General features: G+C 47.4%; 1 protein-coding gene across 1 annotated transcript; it reads left to right on the top strand.

Annotated features, from left to right (window-relative positions):
- Window positions 1-8,613: 8,613 nt before the first annotated feature.
- Window positions 8,614-10,348, top strand: LOC133900692 (amino acid permease 3-like). Its single transcript, XM_062341905.1, has 3 exons — window positions 8,614-9,125; window positions 9,244-9,601; window positions 9,713-10,348. Exons 1-3 carry the CDS (start codon window positions 8,689-8,691, stop codon window positions 10,346-10,348), a joined length of 1,431 nt encoding a protein of 476 aa, XP_062197889.1. The 5' UTR covers window positions 8,614-8,688.
- Window positions 10,349-13,590: the final 3,242 nt, after the last annotated feature.

Here is a 13,590-nt window from a genome sequence, read left to right as displayed (position 1 = left end):
AACCATGAGAAAATCATCCCTTTTATACAAGTCTAAACCCTAAACGTACGCACGTACTCACACATGCACACCACATACATCTATATAGGTATGTCGTAGCATACGTCTAAATAATATTAATAGCATAATTTTACATAGCACAAATACACAATTTGACCACTGAATACACCCATATCTTCGTGTATTATTTCTCTTGAGATTTAATCTTAAAAAAATGTGAACACCCATATGGAGTCTAAGATTCGAATCCGGATGAGCATATTCCATTATAAGAACTATAACTAACTGAGCTATATGTGCTTAGTTCAGGAACAACATCTTTTTTTTCCCGACGGTTTTAATGAAGAAATTGCAGGAGGGGAGTCATGATGGACAAAGCTAAGCTTAAGACGGCGATGTACTAGTCGATATGGTGGGGTGAGGTGGCGGTGGTCTATGTTGCCCTCGTGCCACCCCTGTGAGATGACACGAGGGTACCTTTGTCGTGATCCCTTGCTAAGAGCATATATAGTCAATGCAACTCAATGTAGCTAGGTTTTCATTAGGACAAAAGGAAAGTTGTGATCGATGAGTCTCATGCTCATGCACTGGTAAGTGGAGTCCCGGTATTAACACTTGATATCTTTTTCGCACACACTTCCTACATTTTAGGCACCGGCGAGGTTCCTAACAGGGTTTGATTGGAGGGTCTTCATCGCCGTCTTTAGAGGAAGCTCTGGAGGAGGCAGACCAGTTCGGTGGAGGAGGTGGGCACGGGGACAGGGTGGCAAGGTGGCGGGATGCCACCGGCCATGGGTAGCGGAGGGTGGGTGATGGGGCAGGGTGGGGCGGAGGAGCACAAATCGACCGGGTTAGTGCGACGGGAACACTTTCAGAGACGGTTGGGGGTGGGTGGGAGGTTGGGGCACAGCGAGAGGGGCGGGACAGACGAAGGTGGGTGAGAGGTTGAAGACGGATGTGAGCCATTGGATACCCATCCAACAGCTCACAGTTGTCGCCTGATTTTTTTTTTTTTTTGCAAAAATAGGCACATGAAGAATAGCATTTGCCCTTTTGCTGAGCGCCGCCTACTGCACACAAGTCACTAGCGGAGCGTTGCCGCTTCTCTATAACTGCTACAAGGATGCCTACGACAAGCTAGGCACACATGTGTGATGGCTTTCCATCTTCACACATGCTGCGCCTTAGCAGTACATACTCTATTCGACAACTGTGTCTTCAAATTCCTCAATGAGCCTCTAACGCTCATTGATAGTAGGGTTTTTTAGGTGTGCGGTGATGACCGGTGCGAGTTAGGTAGTGTTTGGTTCTTGGTATGAACCATACCTCAAACCCTGGCCTAAGCCGCAACCACAATTGCCACCTCAATGGAATGTGATTTGACAAAACTTAGCTTATAGATTTTTGCAAAATTAGTATTCCATATGTGAACTTTTGCCCGTATTATAAAAGGAAACAGCTAAATTCTGAGCAAGAATGCTATTGTAATATAGCATCCACAACTATTTTTAGTAAAATGTTGTCTGAATAGTCTTTACCTTTTCTATTTCTGGTTATTTGGGATTCGTAGGGCCAGAGGAGCAAAGCAGCACAACGAAGCGAGGCTGGGAGCAAGACGCATCCATGCAGATAGGAAGATCATATCTTCTTCACTTATTCACTTAAATATATAAAAGCAATTATGTTAAATGTGCAGGTAAATTATACTAGATTGTGAAAGCAAAACAGGAAACATGTGAAGGTAAATCAGATGCATCTGTTCTTTGAACAAAAATTAGAGCAATTTTTATTGTTCCTCTCAATAAGATCAGTTTGTTTATGGTTTTGCCTAAGTAAATCGAAGTGGAACCCATGAGCAGTCAAAGAACCATGTAAAAACCCGTACATTCTCCACTTTTTTCATGCAACAGTGAAAGAAAATATATGCACTCCGTTGTGCAAAATCAAATCTAAGAGAAAAATCTCATAAGCAAATTGGTAATGGTTAGAGGCAAATATTTGCATATCTATAAGCAAAATCATACAAACCTAAAAGCAACTTCGGCAAATTTCACAAGAAAAAATAGATTTATTTTTTTAAAAAAGTTAGGATGATTTTGGAGAAGCAAAATAGAGAGAAAAAAGATGCAACTTTAGATATTTTATAGGCAAAATGGTACAAAAATCAAAAGCAATTTTTCTGTGCTGAAGAGGAAGTCGTCGGAGAACTTGATCTAGAGTGTGCTAGAGGCGGTGTGATGGAGCTCAAAGGACGGGTTCTTGCTCTTGATGTCTTTGCCACCACCAACCATGGATGAGGTGGAGAGGAGAAGCGAGAAGGAAGGAGAAACAAAGGAGAGGATGGAGCGTAAGAGTTGCACGGGGAGGAAGAAGTAGGCTTGCTTGGGCTGCAACTCCTTGGCGGTCACCACGACTAGTACCTTCTCCCGATGAGTAGCATATCAACGTAGCATAATAGCTGATTCTTCTGCTTCTGTGGTGGTGGTTACCGTGGTGGATGATGATGTGCGAGTAAGTGGATGGTGGTGTGTGGATATGGTGGTGGTGGTGGTAATGGGCACGGGGTGGTGGAGCCCACCTGTAGGGTGGCAGGTGCCTAGTATTTACAATTATAAAAAGGTAACACAATAGATAGAGGCCTAACTGTGCCTCACATGTGGGCCAGAGATGCCAGGTGAGGTCCAAACTATCCTTATATTAGTCCTTGTTGGCATGCATGTTTGGTTTACAATCCTCTGATATCTCCATCTCCATTATGTCGATGAATGTTATGATAAATAAATATGTTATGATACACAAATGAATAAAGTTCATCCTTTCCTCTTTAAAATGATAAAATCCTTCGCTACGATTAACTAGGCATATCTTCTCTGCTCTTCTAGAGAATAATTAAGCCTAGAACGACCTGGGGATTTTTTAAGTGACAATATTTCTCACCTTGTGCGTGCACGCCCCATGCATATATCGACTTTTCGGGAGAATATTTCACCCATTTGCCGTACACTCTTGATGGGATTAGAGATAACTCGTGTCATATATTCGTATATCGAAATATCTCCTAGCTAGCTCATCTCTATCTAAAAAAGCTGCGTGTACGAGATCGTATTGGGCATGCATACATGGGGCCTGTCAAGATAAATATAGCATATATGCTTAGCTTGGTCGATCACCATGCCCATATGAAAAGCAGGAACTTTTGAACGTCCTTTCTAAACGTACGCATACGTGTGTTTACAATAATTGCTCCCTCTAGCAACTGATTCTTACGATCGACTCGCCGCATTGCTTGAATAAGAGAGGATCACGAACCTAGCTAATTTTGTTTGACTCAGTGTAAATAGTTCGTACGTACTTGTCTAGTAGCTATATATGCTAGTTGATTCCACAATGGAAAATGAAATACCTATCACAATTCAGAAACTGCCATTGCTATTCGTCTTTTCAGACAAGACAGGTTTTTCTGAAAAGAGAAACAGGCGTGCCTGCCAGCCGTCCGGTCACTACGAAATTCCGGAAGCTTGAGGAGGATAGGCTTGCCAACGGGTCGGGTTGGGGCCGGTGAAGTGAGAATATGTTCGATCCAAAACCCAAAACTACAAACCCGACCTAGCCCTGATAAGCATTTCGGGTGCAAAACCACACCCGGCCTTAGCGCTGGCAGGGCCCTAAGATTCGACGGGGGACCTGTTCTCCTCCTCGTCAACCCCGAATCTCCATGGAGCGTAACCCCGACGGTGGTCAGTATCGGAGCCCGACGGCGGTGCTACTTCTCGCGTCGATGGACCACCGCAAGCCGCTCAAGACGGACAGGCAGTTGAAATTGAAGCCGCGCGACCCTTCTCCTACATCACGCCCCGCCGGCAGGCGTCGTCGTCCTCACCGATGCACCGATTGCACCACCACTCCTCGGTCACGCTGTCACCGGGGAAGGCGCGCCCACCAATCCAGGTCCGCTCCGCGAGCCTGCGCATGGAGCGTGGCAACGCCTAGCGACCCCGGAGCACGACCGCGTCCTCGCCTTTAGCATGGGCTTTGACGGCTCCTAGAAGCAGGGTGGTGCGGCTCGCGGCCTCGCGCCGAGGTGGGTGGCACTGTGGGACGATGGTCGAAGGGCAGCTAGCATGGCCGCACCGCACGAGCTCCTGGCCTGGAGATCTGGAGGGCGGCGGGCCGGCGACGGAGACGCTGGCAGTGGTGGCGACGGCGTGGCATTTGGGCGAGTCAGCAAGTGGAGTGGCGACCGCACGCGGCACAGGCTACTGGGCTGGCCAGTTGGGGCGCCTCACGCTGGGCTGAATCGGCCGACACATTCCTAAGTCGGGGGCCCATGGAGACCCGCGGGTCAAATCTTGCCTCCAAACCCGACCCGACCCCATATCAAGCCCCGACCCACGAGTCGCACAGGGCAAAATTTGCCCTGCCTTGGCCCCAATAGGTCCAAAACCCACGGGAATCCAACCCGTGCTGACCCGTTAGACTAGGAAGACGATCAGGCCGGCGGACGTGTACGCACGCACGTGCACACATCCACTTACCTACCTACCAGCGCATCACCGACGGATATATTGCCGGTTCAGTTCAATTGGTTGGTCATTTTCTAACCCAGTTGCAACCGAAGTGGCAGCTGCGGCGTACGTACGTAACCAGCACTCAGTGTACTCGCTGCGTTCAAAAATAGTAAGCGATTTTTTTGAAAAAGTTAAATTTTATATCCTTTCACTACTATTTAATCAAATTATAAAAATATTTAGTATAAAAAATATATAATTAGGATCATAATATAAAATAATTTCATAGTATATAAGCTTTGTAGCTATAAATAATATATTTTATGAGAAAACTTAATTAAAATCTAATTTTAAAGACTTAATTAAAAGAAATAGGCTTACTATTACCGGTACTAAGATTCGTCTTGTCCTTGCATGGACATGTGCGTGCGTGCATGGATGTTATATGTTGCGGGATGCACGCGACACTGATTGATCCACACGCGCGCACATATTCGTGCTCGTCTTGAATTGTTGAGTGCTCTATCTGACGCGCCACTGTGGCCAATTAGGTAGGGGAAAAACGGCTCAGCTCAGGCACGATATGGCACGAGAGTAAATAGGTCGGATCAGCACAGCACGGCTAGGCGGATCCTGCCTAGGCAAGAGATATGGCACAAGAGTAAATAGGTTGGATCAGCACGGCACGATCCGTTTAATTTTTTTTATTTTTATAAAGTTTTATATAATTTGTTTATCTTTAATACACAAAGAGATGCTTACAATATTGGTAGAGTGTTTGTCTCATATGTACAAGATTATGGGTTTGATTTTCACCTCCGTCGATTTTTTATATTATTTTTTGATTTTCTTGTGTTATTGGGTTGACGGATAAAACAAACATTAGACTTACCATGTCGTAGGCCGGCACGGCACGATCCAATTCTAAATGAGTCGTGCCTAAACTGTCACCATAACATGTGAACTGGTACAATATGACCCGTTTAACGGGCCGGTCGGATCGTGCCTACGGTTGAAGGATAGGGATGCAAGTTTTTTTTTTTATTGGATCGATCCGGAACTCACTGAACTAAAGTCGAGAAATTACATGAACTAAAATAGTGACCTAAAACTAACTATTAGATACCTAATTGCATCAAAAAAACACCCAACCCACTAATTAGACCCAATCGGCTGCCCGCACTAATATCTATTTCGGGGCCTGTTTTATACCGAGAAATGAGAAACTAATTCAGTACAGGCGACCACTCGTGTTATCCAATTCGGCTAAGCTGATCGAGTTCTAGATTTTGCTACTGTGAAATTCAATCTCACAGACGCATCACAAGGCTCTAGCACGAACGTGAAGGCAAATTAATTCAACAGTAGAGATAACACAATTAATACAAGTGAATAAAATCAATTTGTTTTATATTGGGCCGGTTAGACTACCCAGCAAAAATCGACAGTGATATCTAACGACCGCAAATAAATTGGATGGCAAGACCCGATACCTAAACACTCTTGGTTTGTACAAACAAATAATAGTATCAATATCAATTTGTAACATTAACCGATAATAATTAGGATGCTTATATATTGTTGTATGTGCATTCTGTTGTAGAGGGATTGGCTAGCAATACCTAATGCTAGCCAGAAATACCGGTTTTGTATTTTAGAGTGTGCAATTATTATTGTCGATTCAAGGCTAAACACATGTGTACATTATAGCTAAGGATGACAACGGCTCTGCGACCTGTCGGGTTTTGCTAGAACGCACCCGACCTGATTCTTCAAACTTGACATGGCATCAAAATGGATATTAGGTGCAAAATAGCCAGAGCGAGACTACGAGAGGGCCGAGGGCGGTCGCGACCATGGAGCAGCGCAGGCGAGGTGGCGGAGGACGCGAGGGCGCACAGGTGAGGCAAAGAGGATGAGCGACGGGCGTAGCGATGAGAGGGCCAGGCGGGTGGATCATTGAACTGATAATTTCTACCGGCTGAAGACATGAACCGACAGTGATAATTAACATTGATACACCCAGATTATCAAATGTCGGTTGTTTAGTATCAGTTCTAAAATTGACAGTGTTGGCGGATTAGAACCGGCACTAATAAGATTTAGATTTCCTGCAGTAGTGAAGCTACATTAGGGAGAGGGAGACGACGGTTTGGATAGTTTCAATCAAATAAACCTAGCGAACTAATTCTAACGATTGTAAAGTCTTCGCCCACCCTCACACAGTCTCCTCCGTCATATATACCGTGTAATCGGCCAGGTTAATCCCGGCCCCATCTCGCTGTGTTCAATGAAACTAACAGAACACAAAAAGGAAAGGTAAATAAAATGGGAAATGCAGGCACAGAGTCACTTCCGTCGTGACGAAAAGAAAGCTGCGATCGATCAATCAGTTAGTGGCAAGGGGAAGCCAACGCGTCCGATATAGTATGTAATGCGTACGTCCACCCTTCGAGATCTGTCGCAAGGGGAACGAAGGCAGCGAGTGCACCACCGTACGTACGCGCTGGCGTAGCTAGGCGGATCCACCTGTACGGCGAGTCATGGCGGCCGCGCGCCATACCAACCCGCCGGCGCGCGGAACCTCCCCATTCTTCTCTTCCCATGGCCGCCTGCGCCAAGCGCTGAGCAACGAGGAGGAAGACGAAGTGGACGGCTGCACGTACGTGCAAGACCGCGCGGGCCTGTATCATCCTGAGCCCAGTGGGTCGTTGCCCTTGCGCCGTAGCCCGCCCCGTCTTCCTACCGGTCCACCGCAATACGCATTACGCAGTCCAGACCGAGGCATCGTGTAGCCATCGACCACGACGACGACGAGGGACGGGGAGCAGGATCGGTTCGGACATTTCGGTGATCAGGATGAAATTAAAAATAGAATTTTATTATTAAATATAAATTATTTAGATATAAATTTTTTAATTTACTTTCAGACCGATATACACAGTATACATATACATATAGGGTCTCTGGATTTTGAAGGCTCGGGACGATCGCCCCGCTCGCCTCCCCTCAGGGCTGGTCCTGACGGGGAGCCCTAACTCGTTGCAGGAGCGGCGGCGCGGTGTTCACTGCTGCTCGCCTGCAGCTGTGCTGTGCTAGAGCTGGACTGCCCGTCGTCTGCGCCACTGCGTGCCTGGAGTGCGGTGCGATTTAGTAATCCCCTTCAGAAAACAGTTCGCAAACCAAAAAGGAACAAAATATTCAGTAAACATAGGGAACAAAATAGCCTGAAATATAATGCACAGAACACCAAACCATGTGCGCAGGCTACAGGCAGGATAAAAAAGAGTTTCTGAGGAAAGAAAAAGCCTCTCCCTCTCTGCTCCCAACATGTCATGCCTTATTCCCTATCATCTTAATCATTTCCTAATAATAAGCGTGAGATTGATAAACAAGTCTCACATTTATATATATATATATATATATATATCCTTTTTTAACAATGTAAACCCATCTGCACGATATTCATTGAAGGCCCCAGGACTAAGTGTGAAACAGAAGATCGAACATCCACCAGGTTCAACTTCACTACGAAGCGTTGCCCCCACACTTCGTGTGCTTGCACGGTGCTCACACCGTCCTTACCACTTTTATATATATCCTCTCCCTTGGAATGCATCATGCCAATGTTTGCCATGCACAAACGTACCATAACCGACCTGTACATACATAGATAGATACAAACATACACACACGCCTTTTTGGCCAGTTAAGAGCACTTTGTTCATCGGCACATGGTTATATTAGTACAGAAGATAGAGAAAGATCAACATCAGCGCTAATCGTGAGTGAAGAAGGCCAGTTTATAGCACAACAAAAAGGCAGTGACGAGGATGTAGGATGTGGTCAGGTGCCACAGGATCGCTGCCAGTCGCCATTGTTGCCGGCGGCCAGTGGAAGTTAGAAAGGAGACGACGAGACTCCACCTCCACCTCTCTCTGACCCTCCACCCCCACCACCACCGTGCACACCGCCCACATGCTCCTCCAAACCCTACACGCCTGCCTCTCTCTCTCTCTCTCTCTCTCTCTCTCTCTCTCTCTCGTCATCTCTATATATGCCTCCCTCCCCGCCCATTTCCCCGCACACAAGCTCGATCACAAGCTCAAGAGCGCCACTCCCACTAGCTACCTCTCCAAGCTACTCTCCTCCTACTCCAGCTAGCTTCTTGGCGGTCGGGATGGCGAAGGCGAGCCACCTCAGCGCGGGGGCGTTCGAGGTGTCGGTGGAGGCGGGGAACCGCGGCGACGCGGTGTGGCTGGACGAGGACGGGCGGCCGCGGCGGACGGGCACGGTGTGGACGGCGAGCGCGCACATCATCACCGCCGTCATCGGGTCCGGGGTGCTGTCGCTGGCGTGGGCGATCGCACAGCTGGGATGGGTGGCTGGCCCCGCCGTGATGCTGCTATTCGCCGGCGTCATCTACTACACCTCCACTCTGCTCGCCGAGTGCTACCGGTCGGGCGACCCCGTCGCGGGCAAGCGTAACTACACGTACATGGACGCCGTCCGCGCCAGCCTCGGCGGCGCCAAGGTGAAGCTCTGCGGCGTCATCCAGTACGCCAACCTCTTCGGCGTCGCCATCGGATACACCATCGCCGCCTCAATCAGCATGCTGTAATGCCTCGTCACTTGAACGAAATTGTTCGTGCTTAATTCAATTCTGATCAGTTGATTAATTGCTTAATTAAGAAGCTGATTAATGTGAGTTTCATCCATTCATGCGATCGGGCAGGGCGATCAAGAGGGCGGACTGCTTCCACGTGAAAGGGCACAAGAACGCGTGCCGCAGCTCGAGCAACCCCTACATGATCCTCTTCGGCGTCGTCGAGATCGTCTTCTCGCAGATACCGGACTTCGACCAGATATGGTGGCTCTCGATCGTCGCCGCTGTCATGTCATTCACCTACTCCACCATCGGCCTCTCCCTCGGCATCGTGCAGACCGTCGCCAACGGGGGGTTCAAGGGCAGCCGCACCGGCATCAGCATCGGCGCCGGCGTCACCTCCACGCAGAAGATCTGGCGCAGCCTGCAGGCCTTCGGCGACATCGCCTTCGCCTACTCCTACTCCATCGTCCTCATCGAGATCCAGGCAAGCGATCGAGAAGCCCACTTCCTCTGTTCTTGAATAACTATTGGCTCCTCTGTTTCTTGATATCCTCCTCGCTCGGCGTCCTGACCCGTGCTCTGTTTCCATGCACAGGACACGATCAAGGCGCCGCCGCCATCGGAGGCGAAGGTGATGAAGAAGGCGACCATGGTGAGTGTCGCGACGACGACGGTGTTCTACATGCTGTGCGGGTGCATGGGGTACGCGGCGTTCGGCGACGCGGCCCCGGACAACCTCCTCACGGGCTTCGGCTTCTACGAGCCCTTCTGGCTACTCGACATCGCCAACGTCGCCATCGTCGTCCACCTCGTCGGCGCGTACCAGGTCTTCTGCCAGCCGCTCTTCGCCTTCGTCGAGAAGTGGGCGGCGGCGACGTGGCCGGACAGCCGCTTCATCGCCCGGGAACTGAAGCTCGGCCCCTTCGCGCTCAGCGTGTTCCGGCTCACCTGGCGCACGGCGTTCGTCTGCCTCACCACCGTCGTCGCCATGCTGCTCCCGTTCTTCGGCGACGTCGTGGGCCTCCTCGGCGCCGTCTCCTTCTGGCCGCTCACCGTCTACTTCCCCGTCGAGATATACATCGTGCAGCGCCGCGTGCGCAGGGGAAGCACGCGCTGGATCTGCCTCCAGATGCTCAGCGCCGCGTGCCTAGTCGTGTCAATCGCCGCCGCCGCGGGCTCCATCGCCGACGTCATCGACGCGCTCAAGGTGTACCGGCCGTTCAGCGGCTAGGGCCGAGCGATGCGTGTGCCGTGCATGCACGCGTGCAATGTACTACTAGCTACTAGCAGGGGCGCTACGCTGACGATGGGTCCCGGGTGTAAGGAAAGGAAGCTTGTGTGACATCATGTAGCACCTTTTAGATTCTTGTATTGTTAGCGAATACTAATTAAGTAATGGAGCACCCCTTCTCTACTTCCATTTCTTAATTTCTATGTTTTTTTTTCTGGGTATGCACGATTTCATGAAATGTTATACAGCCTTTAACAACAGTTTTTGCGAAATAAGTTGAATTTCTTACCTTCCAATTTTCTTGAACTCGGGATCTAGACGACAATACATTTGTCATCTTCTGTTGTATGGTGACTTGAATCTTACTCCGACTAGGATTTTTGAGAGGTGCTACTAGGATTGCTAATTCTACTAGCTGTTAGGTATCAAATCTACTAAGAGGACTCCTACTTGCAAAAGGGAAATCCTTGGAGGGGACTATATAAAGAAATGGGTGAAGGCCATAGGAGCAATCAAATCAAATCAAGTCAACACAAAGTCTCATCCAAGGCTTGTAGGAGCAATTAGGAGTGCTAAAGAGAATTAGATCAGGTAATTCTTCAACACTAGGTTCTTGTATATGTCAAGAAACCAAGGGTCCTAAAGGGTCGAGTAGGCTTGTGAGAGCGACAATCACTTGTACTCTTTTGGAGTTGTGCTTAAAGAATTTGTAGTTGCCTTTTGCCAAAATCTTGTCCTCTTGTCATGGTTATTTCAACGTTGTTATTTGGGTTTTTCTACGAGGTTCATCTACATCATTTTTGATATGGTGTATGCTCGTTCCATACTCGTAATATCATATCCGGATCCAAGGGTATTGCACATAATCAGGGGTATCGAAGTCTAACAAGTGGTATCAAAGTTAAGACCGGATTGATCCAATTTTGTGAGAAGGTCGGTAAACAGTCAGGGGCACAAAATCAAAATGTTGTCAATGATGTGGAATCAAATAGAGAAATTTGACAGCAAAGGGAATTTCAACGTGTGGCAATGCGTGAAAAAGGATGTGCTTGTCCAACAAGACTCAATTGATGCTCTTGAGGGGAGAAAACGGAGAAGACATTTGATGAAGAGTGGAAGGTGATGGAGTGGAAGGCCATCAAAACAATCCGTCTATATTTCTCTGACAAGGTAAAGTACTCAGTAATCAAGGAGAATTCACCAAAGAAAATATAGGAGAGCTTAGAAGAATTGTATATGGCGAAGTCGCTGATAAATTGGTGGGTGGTGAAACGTCAACTATTCAGGTTGCACATGGAAGAAGGCACACGATTTGCCGATCATGTAAATGTCTTCAACAAGCTTGTCACACAGATGATTAGTATGGATGAGAAAATTGAGGAGAACAATAAGATTGTCATACTGGCTTCATCTCTACCACATCATGGGAGATTTGGTGATGGATATTCTCATCATGAAAACCACTCTCAACTTCAACCAAACAGTTGCATATCTATTGGAGGCAGAGTCCTTGAAGAAGCCATAGGATTCTTCATCCTCGGGTGATCAAGCATTGGTTGTTCTAGGCGGAGCAGACAAAAGCAAGAATTATGGGAAGAAGAAAGGCAAGAGCAAAGGTAAACATATATGCTATCTATGTGATGAAGATGGTCACATGATAAAGGATTGTCCAAGTTTGAAGACGATGAGAGGTGTATGCTCAATGACGAGGGAGGAGGATAGTATAGACATACTTATCATTATTCAACCAGGTACTGTTCATGAGTGGATATCAGATTTAGATAGTTGCTTCCATATATGTTCGGCGAGGGAGATGTTTAACGAAGGATCTCTACACCTGGTGGATGGAATTGTTCACTTAGCCAATTGCAAGGAGTATGTCATCAATGAGGTGGGAACGGTTACATTGGAGATGCATAATGGAGCACATTGCACACGTACAAGAGTTCAGTATATCTCGAGCTTGAAGAATAATCTAATATCTGTGAGGTCGCTAGAACTTTAAGGTTGGGAGTTATCACTTCAAGGTGGAGTCATGCGAGTTACTTGCAAAGTGCAAGTAATCATGAAGAGTATCTAGATCGATGGCGGATACCATTTGATAGGAAATATTAAAGGTGGTGCAACCAATGGGATATTTGGTAAAAATCCTGATCAGGAAAATCCTGACCAATGGGATAGGTAAAAATGGCAGGTACTCAAATCTTAGCTGCAGTTATGTGCAAGGTTGCAAAGGTGGTTGCAAAATCTAACGGTCGTAGAGGTGAAGCTATGAGCTGTTGGAGGAAGGAAGACATGGTGGGACCTACCACGCAGTACCAACGAGCAGGTGGAGCTCCGAGGCGGTACAAACCTATAGCATGGAGGGCTATAGGGGAAGGTGGTGTGGTTAACCAAAATACATAGTGAAGGAGCTCTCAGGTGCAGGGTCCGGGAGATACAACCCAGAACCCGAAACGCACATTGCGATGATGTGGTCGAGCCCCTGTGGTGGGTGCACTCCCAAGGTGGGAGGGAAAAAGAAAAAGGCGGAGCTAACATGGAGAGAATTTTTGGAGGAGTACGATGACTTCTGCGGATTAGAGTCAAGGTGGAGATTGTTGTATAGTGACTCAAATCCTACTCAGACTTGGACTCTTGAGATATACTATTAGGATTCCTAATTCTACTAGGTGGTGGACATCAAATCCTACTAGAAGGACTCCTACTTGCAAGATCGAAGGCCTTGGAGGGGACTATATAAACAAAGGGGTGGAGCCATAGGAGAAAACAAATCGAGTCAAGCCAACACAAGGTTTCATCCAAGGCTTATAGGGGCAATTAGGAGTGCTCAAGATGATTAGGCCAGGTAATTCTTTAGCACTAGATTCTTGTATAGGGCAAGAATCTGAGGGTCCTAAAGGATCAAGTAGGATTATGAGTGGCAGTCACTTGGAGTTGTGCTTAAAGAATTTGCGGTTGGCTTTGCCAAAATCTTATCCTCTTGTCATGATTTCTTCAACATCGTTATTTGGGTTCTTCTACGAGATTCATCTAAATCATTCTTGATACGGTGTACGCTCATGCCGTACTCGTAAATCATTCTTGATACGGTGTACGCTCATGCTGTACTCGTAATATCATATTGAGATCCAGAAGCTGCTATGCATATTCAAGAGTATCAGAGTCTAACATCTTCAACAGCTGCCATCTTCGACATTTGCGAACAGTTTTAGGTAGTTTTCATTGTTTCATGGTTCGAA

Source organism: Phragmites australis, chromosome 19 (assembly GCF_958298935.1).
Source record: "Phragmites australis chromosome 19, lpPhrAust1.1, whole genome shotgun sequence".
In the NCBI taxonomy this organism is placed as follows: Eukaryota; Viridiplantae; Streptophyta; class Magnoliopsida; order Poales; family Poaceae; genus Phragmites; species Phragmites australis.
Note: the sequence above shows the minus strand (reverse complement) of the source record. Positions and strands in the feature narration are given on the sequence as shown.